General features: G+C 39.3%; 1 protein-coding gene and 1 long non-coding RNA gene across 3 annotated transcripts in view; one reads left to right on the forward strand and one right to left on the reverse strand.

Annotated features, from left to right (window-relative positions):
- Positions 1-8339, forward strand: part of GATA1 (GATA binding protein 1) — a 31213-nt gene extending 22874 nt beyond the window's left edge. For both annotated transcript variants that reach the window (XM_072125076.1, XM_072125075.1), the window contains 5 exons: positions 2098-2282; positions 5904-6260; positions 6430-6575; positions 6830-6955; positions 7541-8339. In XM_072125076.1, coding sequence (XP_071981177.1) covers positions 2108-2282; positions 5904-6260; positions 6430-6575; positions 6830-6955; positions 7541-7852 — 1116 coding nt within the window. In that variant the 5' untranslated portion in view covers positions 2098-2107 and the 3' untranslated portion in view covers positions 7853-8339. The remainder of the gene's footprint in view (positions 1-2097; positions 2283-5903; positions 6261-6429; positions 6576-6829; positions 6956-7540) is intronic.
- Positions 1-24237, reverse strand: part of LOC140077698 (uncharacterized) — a 25313-nt gene continuing 1076 nt past the window's right edge. The window contains exons 2-3 of the long non-coding RNA XR_011849820.1: positions 6737-6886; positions 1-84 (exon numbers count right to left, since the gene is read on the reverse strand). This is a non-coding gene — a long non-coding RNA (uncharacterized lncRNA). The remainder of the gene's footprint in view (positions 85-6736; positions 6887-24237) is intronic.

Consider the following 24237-nt stretch of genomic DNA (forward strand, 5'->3'; position numbering starts at 1 on the left):
GCGGATAAACCCGAGTGCTGTGGCATCTGAAACATTAGATTTCAATAGCTCCTTTGCAAATTCTTTATTGAAGGATATTTCAACCTAAAAATTCAAAAGAAATACAAAAATGTCAGCAGTAAATAGTCTTTGATCCGACGGATTCGGGCAACGCGTGGGATTTAACATCGCAAATTGTGTCGCAAGAAGAAGGTGAACTCTGGCGGACCTTAGCAGGGAAGCGACACATGCAGGATCTCGGGCGCACGATGTTGGTGAATCGCGCTAGACTTCATCTTTGTCGGACCGTCCGGATCAGGGATCGCGACAGGACCGGGTAAGTAAGTAAGTGCCCCATTGTGTTTTAATAAGAGACCATTCAAATGGCTTTTCATGTGCTGCAACTCCCCTATATCTTTGAAGGGGTTTTGTTCATCCTGAACCAGATGCTTCAAGAATGATATGGAAACAGGAAGAGAAGATTATAGATCTGCATAGAAAATTCATCCATTCATAACCAATGGGAGTTCGGGTGATTAAGCCTATGGGTATTTCAATGGTCGCAGAGGAGTAACTTATGTCTCCTTGGCCAAGGTGCAGCATCTGTGCTCCCTCAAGATATTTATTCTCTTGAATGGTAGTCATAAGGGGTTGTCACGGAGGCTTGAGTTGGCTGTAGACATTAGACTCTCCAACTCCATATATACATACATGTTCAGATGGGGCAGGTTTTATTTACTTAATAGTCTAAGGGGAATAAGCTGCTGCCAGACTTATCCCTAAAAAGGAAGGATTAACTGGGCCCAAATGTCAGGTAAACGAGGACTGGAGATCGACTGGTTTGTCAGCATTAATAGGATTGTCTAAGATTAGGAAAACATGTATGCTTTTTTGTTTTAGAAAAAGCACCACACTTGTCCATAGGCTGTTATTAGTATTACACATGAAAGCCTGTTGCCCCCTAGTGAGTGTGGTCTGACAACTTCGCTTTGTGTGTCTATGAGATTTAACAGACTCAACCTAAAATTACTGAACTAAATTCAGCATGTCTGTGCAGTTCAGTGAATCTAAGTTGCATAGAACAAGATTATCAGACCAAACTCGCTAGATGGCAACAGGCTTTACACTTATAGCTGAGCTGCTATACCACATACAACCACATGTCAAGGTTTTTTAATCATGGAAACCCCTTTGATGTAATGTGTGCATCCTCCCTTAGAACAGCTACTCCTTAAGATGCCTCTAGAATCGATCTTCAGTACCTTGGACAGCAGGCACATTTGGAAGTGTAAAACAGATCAAGCAAAAGCCCATATATGGAAGGTCTGAGCCTCCAAAATTAGGTGTAGGGTCACACAGACATCATTGCTGATGGTTAACCTAGTTCTTTCCTCCTGATAAGATATGCATTACTGGAAATGTTCTTCTGAAATTATACAACTTTCACTTGTAGTTGTATTCTGCGTCCATAGGTGGCAGCATAAGAGCAATAATATTCTTATCTCCAAGTGGCAGTATAACATTCACATAATTAGTATTATCGTAATTACTATAGCAATTCTAAATTTATAACACCAGTAAATGAAAGTGGTCAGAAAGTGGCACCTTCTTTAGCAGCTCACAAATGTGCTGCTGCTTCCCTTCCTCAACTCCTCAGGGCAATACAGGCAGTTCTCGGGTTACGTACAAAATAGGTTCCAAACGTTTGTTCTTAAGCTGAATTTGTATGCAAGTCGAAATTGTATATTTTATAATTGTAATTGGAGGCAATTTTTGGAGTTTCAAAATTTTTTGCTGTAATGGGACCAAGGATTATCAATAAAGCTTCATTACAGACACCTTACAGCTGAGCATTGCATTAGTCTGGGGCCATAGCATTCAAAGAGCTTCACCAGAGATCACAGTGGGCAGAGGGGTCCATATTTAACTAGGGGTAATCTGTAAGTCGGATGTCCTTAAGTAGGGGACCGCCTGTACATGAAAAGTGCTTTACTTAGTAGGCGGTGACAGTGAGCACAGAAGAAGTTTACATACTTCATGGATGATAACACTTATGTAAATGATTTTTTTACTAAACATACATGTAATTGTTTGTCCTCATGTTGTAACCCATATCAGGTGCCCAGTAATGGAGTTCACATCCCTGTCTGGGAGCCAGGAGCCTCTTACCCAATACTCTGAGTCTACCATAACTCACAGCAATGAGGAATCAGATTACTTCTACAACCTGGGAAGTGACAACAGCCCATCTCAGTATGGAGGAGCCCCCAGCCGTGAGGTGACAGCATTCCGTCATTCTACAGGTAAGTGATCCCCGTGGAGTCTCCAGCCCATTTAACTTCTCCAGCTTTGCCGATTGCTTTTTCTTTACTTCAAGTGTATATATGTATATTCTTGTACATAGGGGGCAGTATTATAGCAGTTATATTCTTGTACATAGGGGGCAGTATTATAGTAGTTATATTCTTGTACATAGGGGGCAGTATTATAGTAGTTATATTCTTGTACATAGGGGGCAGTATTATAGTAGTTATATTCCTGTACATAGGGGGCAGTATTATAGTAGTTATATTCCTGTACATAGGGGGCAGTATTATAGTAGTTATATTCTTGTACATAGGGGGCGGTATTATAGTAGTTATATACCTGTACATAGGGGGCAGTATTATAGTAGTTATATTCCTGTACATAGGGGGCAGTATTATAGTAGTTATATTCCTGTACATAGGGGGCAGTATTATAGTAGTTATATTCTTGTACATAGGGGGCGGTATTATAGTAGTTATATACCTGTACATAGGGGGCAGTATTATAGTAGTTATATTCTTGTACATAGGGGGCAGTATTATAGTAGTTATATTCTTGTACATAGGGTGCAGTATTATAGTAGTTATATTCTTGTACATAGGGGGCAGTATTATAGTAGTTTTATTCTTGTACATAGGGGGCAGTATTATAGTAGTTATATTCCTGTATATAGGGGGCAGTATTATAGTAGTTATATTCTTGTACATAGGGGGCAGTATTATAGTAGTTATATTCTTGTACATAGGGGGCAGTATTATAGTAGTTATATTCTTGTACATAGGGGGCAGTATTATAGTAGTTATATTCTTGTACATAGGGACAGTATTATAGTAGTTATATTCCTGTACATAGGGGGCAGTATTATAGAAGTTGTATTCTTGTACATAGGGAGCAGTATTATAGCAGTTATATTCTTGTACATAGGGGGCAGTATTATAGTAGTTATATTCTTGTACATAGGGACAGTATTATAGTAGTTATATTCTTGTACATAGGGGGCAGTATTATAGTAGTTATATTCCTGTACATAGGGGGCAGTATTATAGTAGTTATATTCTTGGACATAGGGGGCAGTATTATAGTAGTTATATTCTTGTACATAGGGGGGCAGTATTATAGTAGATATATTCCTGTACATAGGGGCAGTATTATAGAAGTTATATTCCTGTACATAGGGGGCAGTATTATAGTAGTTATATTCTTGTACATAGGGGGCAGTATTATAGTAGTTATATTCTTGTACATAGGGGGCAGTATTATAGCAGTTATATTCTTGTACATAGGGGGCAGTATTATAGTAGTTATATTCTTGTACATAGGGGGGCAGTATTATAGTAGTTATATTCTTGTACATAGGGGGCAGTATTATAGTAGTTATATTCTTGTACATAGGGGGGCAGTATTATAGTAGTTATATTCTTGTACATAGGGGGCAGTATTATAGTAGTTATATTCTTGTACATAGGGGGGCAGTATTATAGTAGTTATATTCTTGTACATAGGGGGCAGTATTATAGTAGTTATATTCCTGTACATAGGGGGCAGTATTATAGTAGTTATATTCCTGTACATAGGGGGCAGTATTATAGTAGTTATATTCTTGTACATAGGGGGCGGTATTATAGTAGTTATATACCTGTACATAGGGGGCGGTATTATAGTAGTTATATTCTTGTACATAGGGGGCAGTATTATAGTAGTTATATTCTTGTACATAGGGTGCAGTATTATAGTAGTTATATTCTTGTACATAGGGGGCAGTATTATAGTAGTTTTATTCTTGTACATAGGGGGCAGTATTATAGTAGTTATATTCCTGTATATAGGGGGCAGTATTATAGTAGTTATATTCTTGTACATAGGGGGCAGTATTATAGTAGTTATATTCTTGTACATAGGGGGCAGTATTATAGTAGTTATATTCTTGTACATAGGGGGCAGTATTATAGTAGTTATATTCTTGTACATAGGGACAGTATTATAGTAGTTATATTCCTGTACATAGGGGGCAGTATTATAGAAGTTGTATTCTTGTACATAGGGAGCAGTATTATAGCAGTTATATTCTTGTACATAGGGGGCAGTATTATAGTAGTTATATTCTTGTACATAGGGGGCAGTATTATAGTAGATATATTCCTGTACATAGGGGCAGTATTATAGAAGTTATATTCCTGTACATAGGGGGCAGTATTATAGTAGTTATATTCTTGTACATAGGGGGCAGTATTATAGTAGTTATATTCTTGTACATAGGGGGCAGTATTATAGCAGTTATATTCTTGTACATAGGGGGCAGTATTATAGTAGTTATATTCTTGTACATAGGGGGGCAGTATTATAGTAGTTATATTCTTGTACATAGGGGGCAGTATTATAGTAGTTATATTCTTGTACATAGGGGGGCAGTATTATAGTAGTTATATTCTTGTACATAGGGGGCAGTATTATAGTAGTTATATTCTTGTACATAGGGGGGCAGTATTATAGTAGTTATATTCTTGTACATAGGGGGCAGTATTATAGTAGTTATATTCTTGTACATAGGGGGCAGTATTATAGTAGTTATATTCCTGTACATAGGGAGCAGTATTATAGTAGTTATATTCTTGTACATAGGGGGCAGTATTATAGTAGTTATAGTCTTGTACATAGGGGGGCAGTATTATAGTAGATATATTCCTGTACATAGGGGCAGTATTATAGAAGTTATATTCCTGTACATAGGGGGCAGTATTATAGTAGTTATATTCTTGTACATAGGGGGCAGTATTATAGTAGTTATATTCTTGTACATAGGGGACAGTATTATAGTAGTTATATTCTTGTACATAGGGGGCAGTATTATAGTAGTTATATTCTTGTACATAGGGGGCAGTATTATAGTAGTTATATTCTTGTACATAGGGGACAGTATTATAGTAGTTATATTCTTGTACATAGGGGGCAGTATTATAGTAGTTATATTCCTGTACATAGGGGGCAGTATTATAGTAGTTATATTCCTGTACATAGGGGCAGTATTATAGTAGTTATATTCCTGTACATAGGGGCAGTATTATAGTAGTTATATCCCTGTAAATAGGGGGCAGTATTATAGTAGTTATATTCTTGTACATAGGGGGCAGTATTATAGTAGTTATATTCTTGTACATAGGGGGCAGTATTATAGCAGTTATATTCTTGTACATAGGGGGGCAGTATTATAGTAGTTATATTCTTGTACATAGGGGGCAGTATTATAGTAGTTATATTCTTGTACATAGGGGGGCAGTATTATAGTAGTTATATTCCTGTACATAGGGGGCAGTATTATAGTAGTTATATTCTTGTACATAAGGGGCAGTATTATAGTAGTTATATTCTTGTACATAGGGGGCAGTATTATAGTAGTTATATTCCTGTACATAGGGAGCAGTATTATAGTAGTTATATTCTTGTACATAGGGGGCAGTATTATAGTAGTTATAGTCTTGTACATAGGGGGGCAGTATTATAGTAGTTATTTAATTCTAAGGGGGTAGTATTAGAGGTAGTATTAGCAGGAGGCTACTATATCTGATAACTAAACAGAAACAATGACTGCACTTACACTCAGGATTCTTTTTATGTTTCAGTGCCACAATCCTATCATTCACATTGGGTAGACACCAGTCCAGGATTTCCCCATAACCTTACAACTTATGGCAGAACCACTAGTACACTGCCACTCTACACATCTGGAGCTTCTCCTTTAGGACCACTTACCTCTCCCCCATTATATTCTCCTGTCCCATTGCTTCTGGGCCCTGTACCATCAGCTGAACGTGAAGGAAGCCCTAAATTTCTGGAAACCTTAAAGACGGAAAGGATGAGCCCACTGTCCGGTGAACTTGTGTCATTGGATTCACGAAGCCCTAACAGTCAACTTATGTCTCAGATGGGATATCTTGGGTCTCCGCAGGATTTCAATAGCAGTATCTTTCAGCCAGCAGGTATTTAATCAATTATTACACTGGGGTCACATATGTATAATGTTATAATTGCACTGCAGGCAACAAGGTTGGGTTTCTCTAGTGGGAATGATGGATTACATATAGAGGGTTATCACTGATGCATATCATTCTTTTATCTCTTACACCTTTCAAATTAACTTTCTTGTAGAAGATCGCGAGTGTGTGAATTGTGGAGCCACAGTGACCCCTCTGTGGAGAAGGGATATCAGTGGCCACTATCTGTGCAATGCCTGTGGCCTATACCACAAGATGAATGGCCAGAACCGCCCACTGATCCGACCAAAGAAACGTTTGGTAAGGAGAATTAAAAAGAACACGGAGGGCTCAACACTTGAGACACAAGGGAAGAGCAGCTCACTACGAGTCCTAAAGAACAGATATGGTTTATGACAGCTAGAACATAGCCAGATTCTGAAGAAGGTCCCTCACATAATGAAACGTTGGCTATAACGTACCTGTGATCTGGGAGTCTTGTGCCCTTCTCCAGGCTCAGTTTGTAGTAGTAGTAGTGTAATGTATCTCCATCTTATCTTATCTCTACTTTGCAGATTGTCAGCAAGAGGGCCGGGACCCAATGTAGTAACTGTCATACAAGCACCACCACCCTATGGAGAAGGAACACAAATGGTGACCCCGTCTGCAACGCCTGTGGACTCTATTATAAGCTGCACAATGTAAGAACTTGACGTGGATCTGTGATCAACCATGAAACGGGACCCTTCTGTCCCCCATTTGACCACTATAGATAGGAGTTGTACTTGTTTATCTTCACCTCGCCCAGGGATTTCGAAAGGAGCAACATGAGATTTGAACGTGACCATAACTCCTTTCAAATGGACAACAGAGGGGGACCAACTTTTGTGTTTGAAGGGGACCCCCCAGAAATCACAAAATTATCACCAATCTTGAATAATTTGGGGGCAGACGCTTTAATATTTTGCATACTGGCACAGTCGGAATTTTCTCAATAGTCTGTGTTGTACTTGAACAATCAGTTGGGAATCTAATATGCTACATTGTCTCTCTGCTGTCAGGTGGGTGGTCCCAGGCTATCTGCAGCAGCCCAGGACCACCCACCTGACAGTAAAGACTAAATAGTATATTATCTATTGAAATTAATAGCAGTGATTGTTCGTGAGTGGTGAAATCTAGAGATAAGATTTACACTAGGGTGGAGTTGGAGGGGCATATCATTAAGGTATAGGTTATATTTAGAGGTTTTAACCGATTCTCCACAATATTTTATTTTTTTACCTCAGGTGAACCGCCCCTTAACTATGAAGAAGGAAGGAATTCAAACACGTAACCGCAAAGTGAGCAGCAAATCAAAGAAGAAGAAGCAGCAGACCCAGGATGGTCTCTTTGAGCCCCTCAAGAACAGCCTGGAAGACCAGGCTATGTATTCATATGGACCCATCTTTCTACCCGGGCAGATACCTTCTATGGGACACTTAATGCCTTGCTCGCCACCTCCCCATCACCTGATTACTCCTACAAGGATCTCTCATTCGCCTCCGCATGTCACTTATAGACCCCATATGTTACCGGGGGTCTCCTCTGCTCTGAGCTAAACTGCGGGCTATGACTACCCAGCAGAGACATCTCCTACAGCTTCTTCCAAGTCACCTCCTCCAGCCCTACATGTGATCCAAGGACGAGTCCAATGAGTTTCTTTTAAAACCTAAACTTTTTGGAGTCAACTTTACCCAGTACCCAGGACACCAGACATCCCCCCCCTCCCCTCCACCAGCACCCCTCTACCTCATTCCTCTAGGACCCATCAGACATTACAGTCTATCAGCCACATGTTCTACATTCTGTTTATGTTATAATTAAAGTTTTTTTTTACATGAAGTTTTTGGGAGAGTTGTGACTGTGACGAGAGCTCTGCTGTGTGCATGAGGATGTGATGGTCTCTTATCATCATCACGGTCTCTCAGCTTCCGGGCCTCTCCACAGATGGAAGGAGTTTTCCTTGGATTTGTCATTTCCTTGTAAATGTCTCATTTTTATTCCCATTGAAAACATATGAAATAAAACCTTTCTTTTGCCTTGTGATATCTCATTCTCCCCAAGGTGCGTAATACATGAACGAAATATTGGGTTTCGCAGTCAGTATCACACACGATAGGATTAGATACACACAATAGCAGACAGTATCACACACGATAGGATTGGATACACACAATAACAGACAGTATCACACACGATAGGATTGGATACACACAATGGCAGACAGTATCACACACGATAGGATTAGATACACACAATGGCAGACAGTATCACACACGATAGGATTAGATACACACAATAGCAGACAGTATCACACACGATAGGATTGGATACACACAATAACAGACAGTATCACACACGATAGGATTGGATACACACAATAACAGACAGTATCACACACGACAGGATTGGATACACACAATGGCAGACAGTATCACACACGATAGGATTGGATACACACAATGGCAGACAGTATCACACACGATAGGATTAGATACACACAATAGCAGACAGTATCACACACGATAGGATTGGATACACACAATAACAGACAGTATCACACACGACAGGATTGGATACACACAATGGCAGACAGTACCACACACGATAGGATTGGATACACACAATAGCAGACAGTATCACACACGATAGGATTAGATACACACAATAGCAGACAGTATCACACACGATAGGATTGGATACACACAATAACAGACAGTATCACACACGATAGGATTGGATACACACAATAGCAGACAGTATCACACACGATAGGATTGGATACACACAATGGCAGACAGTATCACACACGATAGGATTGGATACACACAATAGCAGACAGTATCACACACGACAGGATTGGATACACACAATAGCAGACAGTATCACACACGATAGGATTAGATACACACAATGGAAGACAGTACCACACACGATAGGATTGGATACACACAATGGCAGACAGTATCACACACGATAGGATTAGATACACACAATGGAAGACAGTACCACACACGATAGGATTGGATACACACAATGGCAGACAGTATCACACACGATAGGATTGGATACACACAATAGCAGACAGTATCACACACGATAGGATTGGATACACACAATAGCAGACAGTATCACACACGATAGGATTGGATACACACAATAGCAGACAGTATCACACACGACAGGATTGGATACACACAATAGCAGACAGTATCACACACGATAGGATTAGATACACACAATAGCAGACAGTATCACACACGATAGGATTGGATACACACAATAACAGACAGTATCACACACGACAGGATTGGATACACACAATGGCAGACAGTACCACACACGATAGGATTGGATACACACAATAGCAGACAGTATCACACACGATAGGATTAGATACACACAATAGCAGACAGTATCACACACGATAGGATTGGATACACACAATAACAGACAGTATCACACACGACAGGATTGGATACACACAATGGCAGACAGTTCCACACACGATAGGATTGGATACACACAATGGCAGACAGTATCACACACGATAGGATTGGATACACACAATAGCAGACAGTATCACACACGATAGGATTGGATACACACAATAGCAGACAGTATCACACACGATAGGATTGGATACACACAATAGCAGACAGTATCACACACGATAGGATTGGATACACACAATAGCAGACAGTATCACACACGATAGGATTGGATACACACAATAGCAGACAGTATCACACACGATAGGATTGGATACACACAATAGCAGACAGTATCACACACGATAGGATTGGATACACACAATAGCAGACAGTATCACACACGATAGGATTAGATACACACAATGGCAGACAGTATCACACACGATAGGATTGGATACACACAATAGCAGACAGTATCACACACGATAGGATTGGATACACACAATGGCAGACAGTATCACACACGATAGGATTGGATACACACAATAGCAGACAGTATCACACACGACAGGATTGGATACACACAATAGCAGACAGTATCACACACGATAGGATTGGATACACACAATGGCAGACAGTATCACACACGATAGGATTAGATACACACAATGGAAGACAGTACCACACACGATAGGATTGGATACACACAATGGCAGACAGTATCACACACGATAGGATTGGATACACACAATAGCAGACAGTATCACACACGATAGGATTGGATACACACAATAGCAGACAGTATCACACACGATAGGATTGGATACACACAATAGCAGACAGTATCACACACGACAGGATTGGATACACACAATAGCAGACAGTATCACACACGATAGGATTAGATACACACAATAGCAGACAGTATCACACACGATAGGATTGGATACACACAATAACAGACAGTATCACACACGACAGGATTGGATACACACAATGGCAGACAGTACCACACACGATAGGATTGGATACACACAATAGCAGACAGTATCACACACGATAGGATTAGATACACACAATAGCAGACAGTATCACACACGATAGGATTGGATACACACAATAACAGACAGTATCACACACGACAGGATTGGATACACACAATGGCAGACAGTTCCACACACGATAGGATTGGATACACACAATGGCAGACAGTATCACACACGATAGGATTGGATACACACAATAGCAGACAGTATCACACACGATAGGATTGGATACACACAATAGCAGACAGTATCACACACGATAGGATTGGATACACACAATAGCAGACAGTATCACACACGATAGGATTGGATACACACAATAGCAGACAGTATCACACACGATAGGATTGGATACACACAATAGCAGACAGTATCACACACGATAGGATTGGATACACACAATAGCAGACAGTATCACACACGATAGGATTGGATACACACAATAGCAGACAGTATCACACACGATAGGATTAGATACACACAATGGCAGACAGTATCACACACGATAGGATTAGATACACACAATGGCAGACAGTACCACACACGATAGGATTGGATACACACAATGGCAGACAGTATCACACACGATAGGATTGGATACACACAATAGCAGACAGTATAACACACGATAGGATTGGATACACACAATAGCAGACAGTATCACACACGACAGGATTGGATACACACAATAGCAGACAGTATCACACACGACAGGATTGGATACACACAATAGCAGACAGTATCACACACGACAGGATTGGATACACACAATAGCAGACAGTATCACACACGATAGGATTGGATACACACAATGGCAGACAGTATCACACACGATAGGATTAGATACACACAATGGAAGACAGTACCACACACGATAGGATTGGATACACACAATAGCAGACAGTATCACACACGATAGGATTGGATACACACAATAGCAGACAGTATCACACACGATAGGATTGGATACACACAATAGCAGACAGTATCACACACGACAGGATTGGATACACACAATAGCAGACAGTATCACACACGACAGGATTGGATACACAATAGCAGACAGTATCACACACGACAGGATTGGATACACACAATAACAGACAGTATCACACACGATAGGATTGGATACACACAATAACAGACAGTATCACACACGATAGGATTGGATACACACAATAACAGACAGTATCACACACGACAGGATTGGATACACACAATGGCAGACAGTATCACACACGATAGGATTGGATACACACAATGGCAGACAGTATCACACACGATAGGATTAGATACACACAATAGCAGACAGTATCACACACGATAGGATTGGATACACACAATAACAGACAGTATCACACACGACAGGATTGGATACACACAATGGCAGACAGTACCACACACGATAGGATTGGATACACACAATAGCAGACAGTATCACACACGATAGGATTAGATACACACAATAGCAGACAGTATCACACACGATAGGATTGGATACACACAATAACAGACAGTATCACACACGATAGGATTGGATACACACAATAGCAGACAGTATCACACACGATAGGATTGGATACACACAATGGCAGACAGTATCACACACGATAGGATTGGATACACACAATAGCAGACAGTATCACACACGACAGGATTGGATACACACAATAGCAGACAGTATCACACACGATAGGATTGGATACACACAATGGCAGACAGTATCACACACGATAGGATTAGATACACACAATGGAAGACAGTACCACACACGATAGGATTGGATACACACAATGGCAGACAGTATCACACACGATAGGATTGGATACACACAATAGCAGACAGTATCACACACGATAGGATTGGATACACACAATAGCAGACAGTATCACACACGATAGGATTGGATACACACAATAGCAGACAGTATCACACACGACAGGATTGGATACACACAATAGCAGACAGTATCACACACGATAGGATTAGATACACACAATAGCAGACAGTATCACACACGATAGGATTGGATACACACAATAACAGACAGTATCACACACGACAGGATTGGATACACACAATGGCAGACAGTACCACACACGATAGGATTGGATACACACAATAGCAGACAGTATCACACACGATAGGATTAGATACACACAATAGCAGACAGTATCACACACGATAGGATTGGATACACACAATAACAGACAGTATCACACACGACAGGATTGGATACACACAATGGCAGACAGTTCCACACACGATAGGATTGGATACACACAATGGCAGACAGTATCACACACGATAGGATTGGATACACACAATAGCAGACAGTATCACACACGATAGGATTGGATACACACAATAGCAGACAGTATCACACACGATAGGATTGGATACACACAATAGCAGACAGTATCACACACGATAGGATTGGATACACACAATAGCAGACAGTATCACACACGATAGGATTGGATACACACAATAGCAGACAGTATCACACACGATAGGATTGGATACACACAATAGCAGACAGTATCACACACGATAGGATTGGATACACACAATAGCAGACAGTATCACACACGATAGGATTAGATACACACAATGGCAGACAGTATCACACACGATAGGATTAGATACACACAATGGCAGACAGTACCACACACGATAGGATTGGATACACACAATGGCAGACAGTATCACACACGATAGGATTGGATACACACAATAGCAGACAGTATCACACACGACAGGATTGGATACACACAATAGCAGACAGTATCACACACGACAGGATTGGATACACACAATAGCAGACAGTATCACACACGACAGGATTGGATACACACAATAGCAGACAGTATCACACACGACAGGATTGGATACACACAATAGCAGACAGTATCACACACGATAGGATTGGATACACACAATGGCAGACAGTATCACACACGATAGGATTAGATACACACAATGGAAGACAGTACCACACACGATAGGATTGGATACACACAATAGCAGACAGTATCACACACGATAGGATTGGATACACACAATAGCAGACAGTATCACACACGATAGGATTGGATACACACAATAGCAGACAGTATCACACACGACAGGATTGGATACACACAATAGCAGACAGTATCACACACGACAGGATTGGATACACACAATAGCAGACAGTATCACACACGACAGGATTGGATACACACAATAACAGACAGTATCACACACGATAGGATTGGATACACACAATAACAGACAGTATCACACACGATAGGATTGGATACACACAATAACAGACAGTATCACACACGACAGGATTGGATACACACAATGGCAGACAGTATCACACACGATAGGATTGGATACACACAATGGCAGACAGTATCACACACGATAGGATTAGATACACACAATAGCAGACAGTATCACACACGATAGGATTGGATACACACAATAACAGACAGTATCACACACGACAGGATTGGATACACACAATGGCAGACAGTACCACACACGATAGGATTGGATACACACAATAGCAGACAGTATCACACACGATAGGATTAGATACACACAATAGCAGACAGTATCACACACGATAGGATTGGATACACACAATAACAGACAGTATCACACACGATAGGATTGGATACACACAATAGCAGACAGTATCACACACGATAGGATTGGATACACACAATGGCAGACAGTATCACACACGATAGGATTGGATACACACAATAGCAGACAGTATCACACACGACAGGATTGGATACACACAATAGCAGACAGTATCACACACGATAGGATTGGATACACACAATGGCAGACAGTATCACACACGATAGGATTAGATACACACAATGGAAGACAGTACCACACACGATAGGATTGGATACACACAATGGCAGACAGTATCACACACGATAGGATTGGATACACACAATAGCAGACAGTATCACACACGATAGGATTGGATACACACAATAGCAGACAGTATCACACACGATAGGATTGGATACACACAATAGCAGACAGTATCACACACGACAGGATTGGATACACACAATAGCAGACAGTATCACACACGATAGGATTAGATACACACAATAGCAGACAGTATCACACACGATAGGATTGGATACACACAATAACAGACAGTATCACACACGACAGGATTGGATACACACAATGGCAGACAGTACCACACACGATAGGATTGGATACACACAATAGCAGACAGTATCACACACGATAGGATTAGATACACACAATAGCAGACAGTATCACACACGATAGGATTGGATACACACAATAACAGACAGTATCACACACGACAGGATTGGATACACACAATGGCAGACAGTTCCACACACGATAGGATTGGATACACACAATGGCAGACAGTATCACACACGATAGGATTGGATACACACAATAGCAGACAGTATCACACACGATAGGATTGGATACACACAATAGCAGACAGTATCACACACGATAGGATTGGATACACACAATAGCAGACAGTATCACACACGATAGGATTGGATACACACAATAGCAGACAGTATCACACACGATAGGATTGGATACACACAATAGCAGACAGTATCACACACGATAGGATTGGATACACACAATAGCAGACAGTATCACACACGATAGGATTGGATACACACAATAGCAGACAGTATCACACACGATAGGATTAGATACACACAATGGCAGACAGTATCACACACGATAGGATTAGATACACACAATGGCAGACAGTACCACACACGATAGGATTGGATACACACAATGGCAGACAGTATCACACACGATAGGATTGGATACACACAATAGCAGACAGTATCACACACGATAGGATTGGATACACACAATAGCAGACAGTATCACACACGACAGGATTGGATACACACAATAGCAGACAGTATCACACACGACAGGATTGGATACACACAATAGCAGACAGTATCACACACGACAGGATTGGATACACACAATAGCAGACAGTATCACACACGATAGGATTGGATACACACAATGGCAGACAGTATCACACACGATAGGATTAGATACACACAATGGAAGACAGTACCACACACGATAGGATTGGATACACACAATAGCAGACAGTATCACACACGATAGGATTGGATACACACAATAGCAGACAGTATCACACACGATAGGATTGGATACACACAATAGCAGACAGTATCACACACGACAGGATTGGATACACACAATAGCAGACAGTATCACACACGACAGGATTGGATACACACAATAGCAGACAGTATCACACACGACAGGATTGGATACACACAATAGCAGACAGTATCACACACGATAGGATTGGATACACACAATGGCAGACAGTATCACACACGATAGGATTGGATACACACAATGGCAGACAGTATCACACACGATAGGATTGGATACACACAATGGCAGACAGTATCACACACGATAGGATTGGATACACACAATAGCAGACAGTATCACACACGATAGGATTGGATACACACAATAGCAGACAGTATCACACACGATAGGATTGGATACACACAATAGCAGACAGTATCACACACGACAGGATTGGATACACACAATAGCAGACAGTATCACACACGATAGGATTAGATACACACAATAGCAGACAGTATCACACACGATAGGATTGGATACACACAATAGCAGACAGTATCACACACGATAGGATTGGATACACACAATAGCAGACAGTATCACACACGATAGGATTAGATACACACAATGGCAGACAGTATCACACACGATAGGATTGGATACACACAATAGCAGACAGTATCACACACGATAGGATTGGATACACACAATGGCAGACAGTATCACACACGATAGGATTAGATACACACAATGGCAGACAGTATCACACACGATAGGATTGGATACACACAATAGCAGACAGTATCACACACGATAGGATTGGATACACACAATAGCAGACAGTATCACACACGACAGGATTGGATACACACAATAGCAGACAGTATCACACACGATAGGATTAGATACACACAATAGCAGACAGTATCACACACGATAGGATTGGATACACACAATAGCAGACAGTATCACACACGATAGGATTGGATACACACAATAGCAGACAGTATCACACACGATAGGATTGGATACACACAATAGCAGACAGTATCACACACGATAGGATTGGATACACACAATAGCAGACAGTATCACACACGATAGGATTGGATACACACAATAGCAGACAGTATCACACACGATAGGATTGGATACACACAATAGCAGACAGTATCACACACGATAGGATTGGATACACACAATAGCAGACAGTATCACACACGATAGGATTAGATACACACAATGGCAGACAGTATCACACACGATAGGATTGGATACACACAATAGCAGACAGTATCACACACGATAGGATTGGATACACACAATAGCAGACAGTACCACACACGATAGGATTGGATACACACAATAGCAGACAGTATCACACACGATAGGATTGGATACACACAATGGCAGACAGTATCACACATAATAGGCTTAAAGATGCAGCTCAGTAGAAAATATAACACATAATGGTATAAGATAATACTGAGGTAATGTGACTGGGTATATGAGAATACTGAGGTAATGTGACTGGGTATATGAGAATACTGAGGTAATATGACTGGATATATGAGAATACTGAGGTAATGTGACTGTGTATATGAGAATACCGAGGTATTATGACTGGGTATATGAGAATACTGAGGTAATATGACTGGGTATATGAGAATACTGAGGTAATATGAATGGGTATATGAGAATACTGAGGTAATATGACTGGGTATATGAGAATACTGAGGTAATATGACTGGATATATGAGAATACCGAGGTAATGTGACTGTGTATATGAGAATACTGAGGTAATATGACTGGGTATATGAGAATACTGAGGTAATATGACTGGGTATATGAGAATACTGAGGTAATATGAATGGGTATATGAGAATACTGAGGTAATATGACTGGGTATATGAGAATACTGAGGTAATATGACTGGATATATGAGAATACCGAGGTAATGTGACTGTGTATATGAGAATACTGAGGTAATATGACTGGGTATATGAGAATACTGAGGTAATATGACTGGGTATATGAGAATACTGAGGTAATATGACTGGGTATATGAGAATACTGAGGTAATATGACTGGGTATATGAGAATACTGAGGTAATATGACTGGGTATATGAGAATACTGAGGAAATGTGACTGGGTATATGAGAATACTGAGGTAATGTGACTGGGTATATGAGAATACCGAGGTATTATGACTGGGTATATGAGAATACTGAGGTAATGTGACTGGGTATATGAGAATACTGAGGTAATGTGACTGGGTATATGAGAATGCTGAGGTAATATGACTGGGTATATGAGAATACTGAGGTAATGTGACTGGGTATATGAGAATACTGAGGTAATGTGACTGGGTATATGAGAATACTGAGGCAATATGACTGGGTATATGAGAATACTGAGGTAATATGAATGGGTATATGAGAATACTGAGGTAATGTGACTGGGTATATGAGAATACTGAGGTAATATGACTGGGTATATGAGAATACTGAGGTAATATGACTGGGTATATGAGAATACTGAGGTAATGTGACTGGGTATATGAGAATACTGAGGTAATATGAATGGGTATATGAGAATACTGAGGTAATGTGACTGGGTATATGAGAATACTGAGGTAATATGACTGGGTATATGAGAATACTGAGGTAATGTGACTGGGTATATGAGAATACTGAGGTAATGTGACTGGGTATATGAGAATACCGAGGTATTATGACTGGGTATATGAGAATACTGAGGTAATGTGACTGGGTATATGAGAATACTGAGGTAATGTGACTGGGTATATGAGAATACTGAGGTAATGTGACTGGGTATATGAGAATACTGAGGTAATATGAATGGGTATATGAGAATACTGAGGTAATGTGACTGGGTATATGAGAATACTGAGGTAATATGACTGGGTATATGAGAATACTGAGGTAATATGACTGGGTATATGAGAATACTGAGGTAATATGACTGGATATATGAGAATACTGAGGTAATGTGACTGGATATATGAGAATACTGAGGTAATGTGACTGGGTATAAGATAATACTGAGGTAATGTGACTGGGTATAACATAATACTGAGGTAATGTGACTGGGTATAAGATAATACTGAGGTAATGTGACTGGGTATAAGATAATAATGAGGTAATGTGACTGGGTATATGAGAATACTGAGGTAATATGACTGGGTATATGAGAATACTGAGGTAATATGACTGGGTATATGAGAATACTGAGGTAATGTGACTGGGTATATGAGAATACTGAGGTAATATGACTGGATATATGAGAATACCGAGGTAATGTGACTTTGTATATGAGAATAATGAGGTAATATGACTGGGTATATGAGAATACTGAGGTAATATGACTGGATATATGAGAATACTGAGGTAATGTGACTGGGTATATGAGAATACTGAGGTAATGTGACTGGATATATGAGAATACTGAGGTAATGTGACTGGATATATGAGAATACTGAGGTAATGTTACTGGGTATATGAGAATACTGAGGTAATATGACTGGATATATGAGAATACTGAGGTAATATGACTGGGTATATGAGAATACTGAGGTAATATGACTGGATATATGAGAATACTGAGGTAATGTGACTGGATATATGAGAATACTGAGGTAATATGACTGGATATATGAGAAAACTGAGGTAATATGACTGGGTATATGATAATACTGAGGTAATGTGACTGGGTATAAGATAATACTGAGGTAATATGACTGGGTATAAGATAATAATGAGGTAATATGACTGGGTATAAGATAATACTGAGGTAATATGACTGGGTATAAGATAATACTAAGGTAATATGACTGGGTATAAGACAATACTGAGGTAATATGACTGGGTATATGATAATACTGAGGTAATGTGACTGGGTATAAGATAATACTGAGGTAATGTGACTGGGTATAAGATAATAATGAGGTAATATGACTGGGTATAAGATAATACTGAGGTAATATGACTGGGTATATGATAATACTGAGGTAATGTGACTGGGTAAAAGATAATACTGAGGTAATGTGACTGGGTATAAGATAATAATGAGGTAATATGACTGGGTATAAGATAATACTGAGGTAATGTGACTGGGTATAAGATAATACTGAGGTAATGTGACTGGGTATAACATAATACTGAGGTAATGTGACTGGGTATAAGACAATACTGAGGTAATGTGACTGGGTATAAGATAATAATGAGGTAATGTGACTGGGTATATGAGAATACTGAGGTAATATGACTGGGTATATGAGAATACTGAGGTAATATGACTGGGTATATGAGAATACTGAGGTAATGTGACTGGGTATATGAGAATACTGAGGTAATATGACTGGATATATGAGAATACTGAGGTAATGTGACTGTGTATATGAGAATAATGAGGTAATATGACTGGGTATATGAGAATACTGAGGTAATATGACTGGATATATGAGAATACTGAGGTAATGTGACTGGGTATATGAGAATACTGAGGTAATGTGACTGGGTATATGAGAATACTGAGGTAATATGACTGGGTATATGAGAATACCGAGGTAATGTGACTGGGTATATGAGAATACTGAGGTAATATGACTGGGTATATGAAAATACCGAGGTAATGTGACTGGGTATATGAGAATACTGAAGTAATATGACTGGGTATATGAGAATACTGAGGTAATATGACTGGGTATATGAGAATACTGAGGTAATATGACTGGGTATATGAGAATATTGAGGTAATATGACTGGGTATATGATAATACCGAGGAAATGTGACTGGGTATATGAGAATACCGAGGTAATGTGACTGGGTATATGAGAATACTGAGGTAATATGACTGGGTATATGAGAATACTGAGGTAATATGACTGGATATATGAGAATACTGAGGTAATGTGACTGGGTATATGAGAATACTGAGGTAATATGACTGGATATATGAGAATACTGAGGTAATGTGACTGGGTATATGAGAATACTGAGGTAATATGACTGGGTATATGAGAATACTGAGGTAATATGACTGGATATATGAGAATACTGAGGTAATGTGACTGGATATATGAGAATACTGAGGTAATGTTACTGGGTATATGAGAATACTGAGGTAATATGACTGGATATATGAGAATACTGAGGTAATGTTACTGGGTATATGAGAATACTGAGGTAATATGACTGGATATATGAGAATACTGAGGTAATGTGACTGGATATATGAGAATACTGAGGTAATGTGACTGGGTATATGAGAATACTGAGGTAATATGACTGGATATATGAGAATACTGAGGTAATGTGACTGGGTATATGAGAATACTGAGGTAATATGACTGGGTATATGAGAATACTGAGGTAATATGACTGGATATATGAGAATACTGAGGTAATGTGACTGGATATATGAGAATACTGAGGTAATGTTACTGGGTATATGAGAATACTGAGGTAATATGACTGGATATATGAGAATACTGAGGTAATGTTACTGGGTATATGAGAATACTGAGGTAATATGACTGGATATATGAGAATACTGAGGTAATGTTACTGGGTATATGAGAATACTAAGGTAATATGACTGGGTATATGAGAATACTGAGGTAATGTTACTGGGTATATGAGAATACTAAGGTAATGTGACTGGATATATGAGAATACTGAGGTAATGTGACTGGGTATATGAGAATACTGAGATAATGTGACTGGATATATGAGAATACTGAGGTAATGTGACTGGGTATATGAGAATACTGAGGTAATATGACTGGGTATATGAGAATACTGAGGTAATATGACTGGGTATATGAGAATACTGAGGTAATATGACTGGGTATATGAGAATGCTGAGGTAATATGACTGGGTATATGAGAATACTGAGGTAATGTGACTGGATATATGAGAATACTGAGGTAATGTGACTGGATATATGAGAATACTGAGGTAATATGACTGGATATATGAGAAAACTGAGGTAATGTTACTGGGTATATATTACTGAGGTAATGTGACTGGGTATATGAGAATACTGAGGTAATATGACTGGGTATATGAGAATACTGAGGTAATATGACTGGGTATATGAGAATACTGAGGTAATGTGACTGGGTATAAGATAATACTGAGGTAATATGACTGGGTATATGAGAATACCGAGGTATTATGACTGGGTATAAGATAATACTGAGGTAATATGACTGGGTATATGAGAATACCGAGGTATTATGACTGGGTATATGAGAATACTGAGGTAATGTGACTGGGTATATGTGAATACTGAGGTAATATGACTGGGTATATGAGAATACCGAGGTATTATGACTGGGTATATGAGAATACTGAGGTAATATGACTGGGTATATGAGAATGCTGAGGTAATATGACTGGGTATATAAGAATACTGAGGTAATGTGACTGGGTATATGAGAATACTGAGGTAATATGACTGGGTATATGAGAATACTGAGGTAATGTGACTGGGTATATGAGAATGCTGAGGTAATATGACTGGGTATATAAGAATACTGAGGTAATATGAATGGGTATATGAGAATACTGAGGTAATATGACTGGGTATATGAGAATACTGAGGTAATATGACTGGATATATGAGAATACCGAGGTAATGTGACTGTGTATATGAGAATACTGAGGTAATATGACTGGGTATATGAGAATACTGAGGTAATATGACTGGGTATATGAGAATACTGAGGTAATATGACTGGGTATATGAGAATACTGAGGTAATGTGACTGGGTATATGAGAATACTGAGGTAATATGACTGGATATATGAGAATACTGAGGTAATGTGACTGTGTATATGAGAATAATGAGGTAATATGACTGGGTATATGAGAATACTGAGGTAATATGACTGGATATATGAGAATACTGAGGTAATGTGACTGGGTATATGAGAATACTGAGGTAATGTGACTGGGTATATGAGAATACTGAGGTAATATGACTGGGTATATGAGAATACCGAGGTAATGTGACTGGGTATATGAGAATACTGAGGTAATATGACTGGGTATATGAAAATACCGAGGTAATGTGACTGGGTATATGAGAATACTGAAGTAATATGACTGGGTATATGAGAATACTGAGGTAATATGACTGGGTATATGAGAATACTGAGGTAATATGACTGGGTATATGAGAATATTGAGGTAATATGACTGGGTATATGATAATACCGAGGAAATGTGACTGGGTATATGAGAATACCGAGGTAATGTGACTGGGTATATGAGAATACTGAGGTAATATGACTGGGTATATGAGAATACTGAGGTAATATGACTGGATATATGAGAATACTGAGGTAATGTGACTGGGTATATGAGAATACTGAGGTAATATGACTGGATATATGAGAATACTGAGGTAATGTGACTGGGTATATGAGAATACTGAGGTAATATGACTGGGTATATGAGAATACTGAGGTAATATGACTGGATATATGAGAATACTGAGGTAATGTGACTGGATATATGAGAATACTGAGGTAATGTTACTGGGTATATGAGAATACTGAGGTAATATGACTGGATATATGAGAATACTGAGGTAATGTTACTGGGTATATGAGAATACTGAGGTAATATGACTGGATATATGAGAATACTGAGGTAATGTGACTGGATATATGAGAATACTGAGGTAATGTGACTGGGTATATGAGAATACTGAGGTAATATGACTGGATATATGAGAATACTGAGGTAATGTGACTGGGTATATGAGAATACTGAGGTAATATGACTGGGTATATGAGAATACTGAGGTAATATGACTGGATATATGAGAATACTGAGGTAATGTGACTGGATATATGAGAATACTGAGGTAATGTTACTGGGTATATGAGAATACTGAGGTAATATGACTGGATATATGAGAATACTGAGGTAATGTTACTGGGTATATGAGAATACTGAGGTAATATGACTGGATATATGAGAATACTGAGGTAATGTTACTGGGTATATGAGAATACTAAGGTAATATGACTGGGTATATGAGAATACTGAGGTAATGTTACTGGGTATATGAGAATACTAAGGTAATGTGACTGGATATATGAGAATACTGAGATAATGTGACTGGATATATGAGAATACTGAGGTAATGTGACTGGGTATATGAGAATACTGAGGTAATATGACTGGGTATATGAGAATACTGAGGTAATATGACTGGGTATATGAGAATACTGAGGTAA

The sequence above is a fragment of the Engystomops pustulosus genome, chromosome 9, assembly GCF_040894005.1.
Source record: "Engystomops pustulosus chromosome 9, aEngPut4.maternal, whole genome shotgun sequence".
NCBI lineage: Eukaryota > Metazoa > Chordata > Amphibia > Anura > Leptodactylidae > Engystomops > Engystomops pustulosus.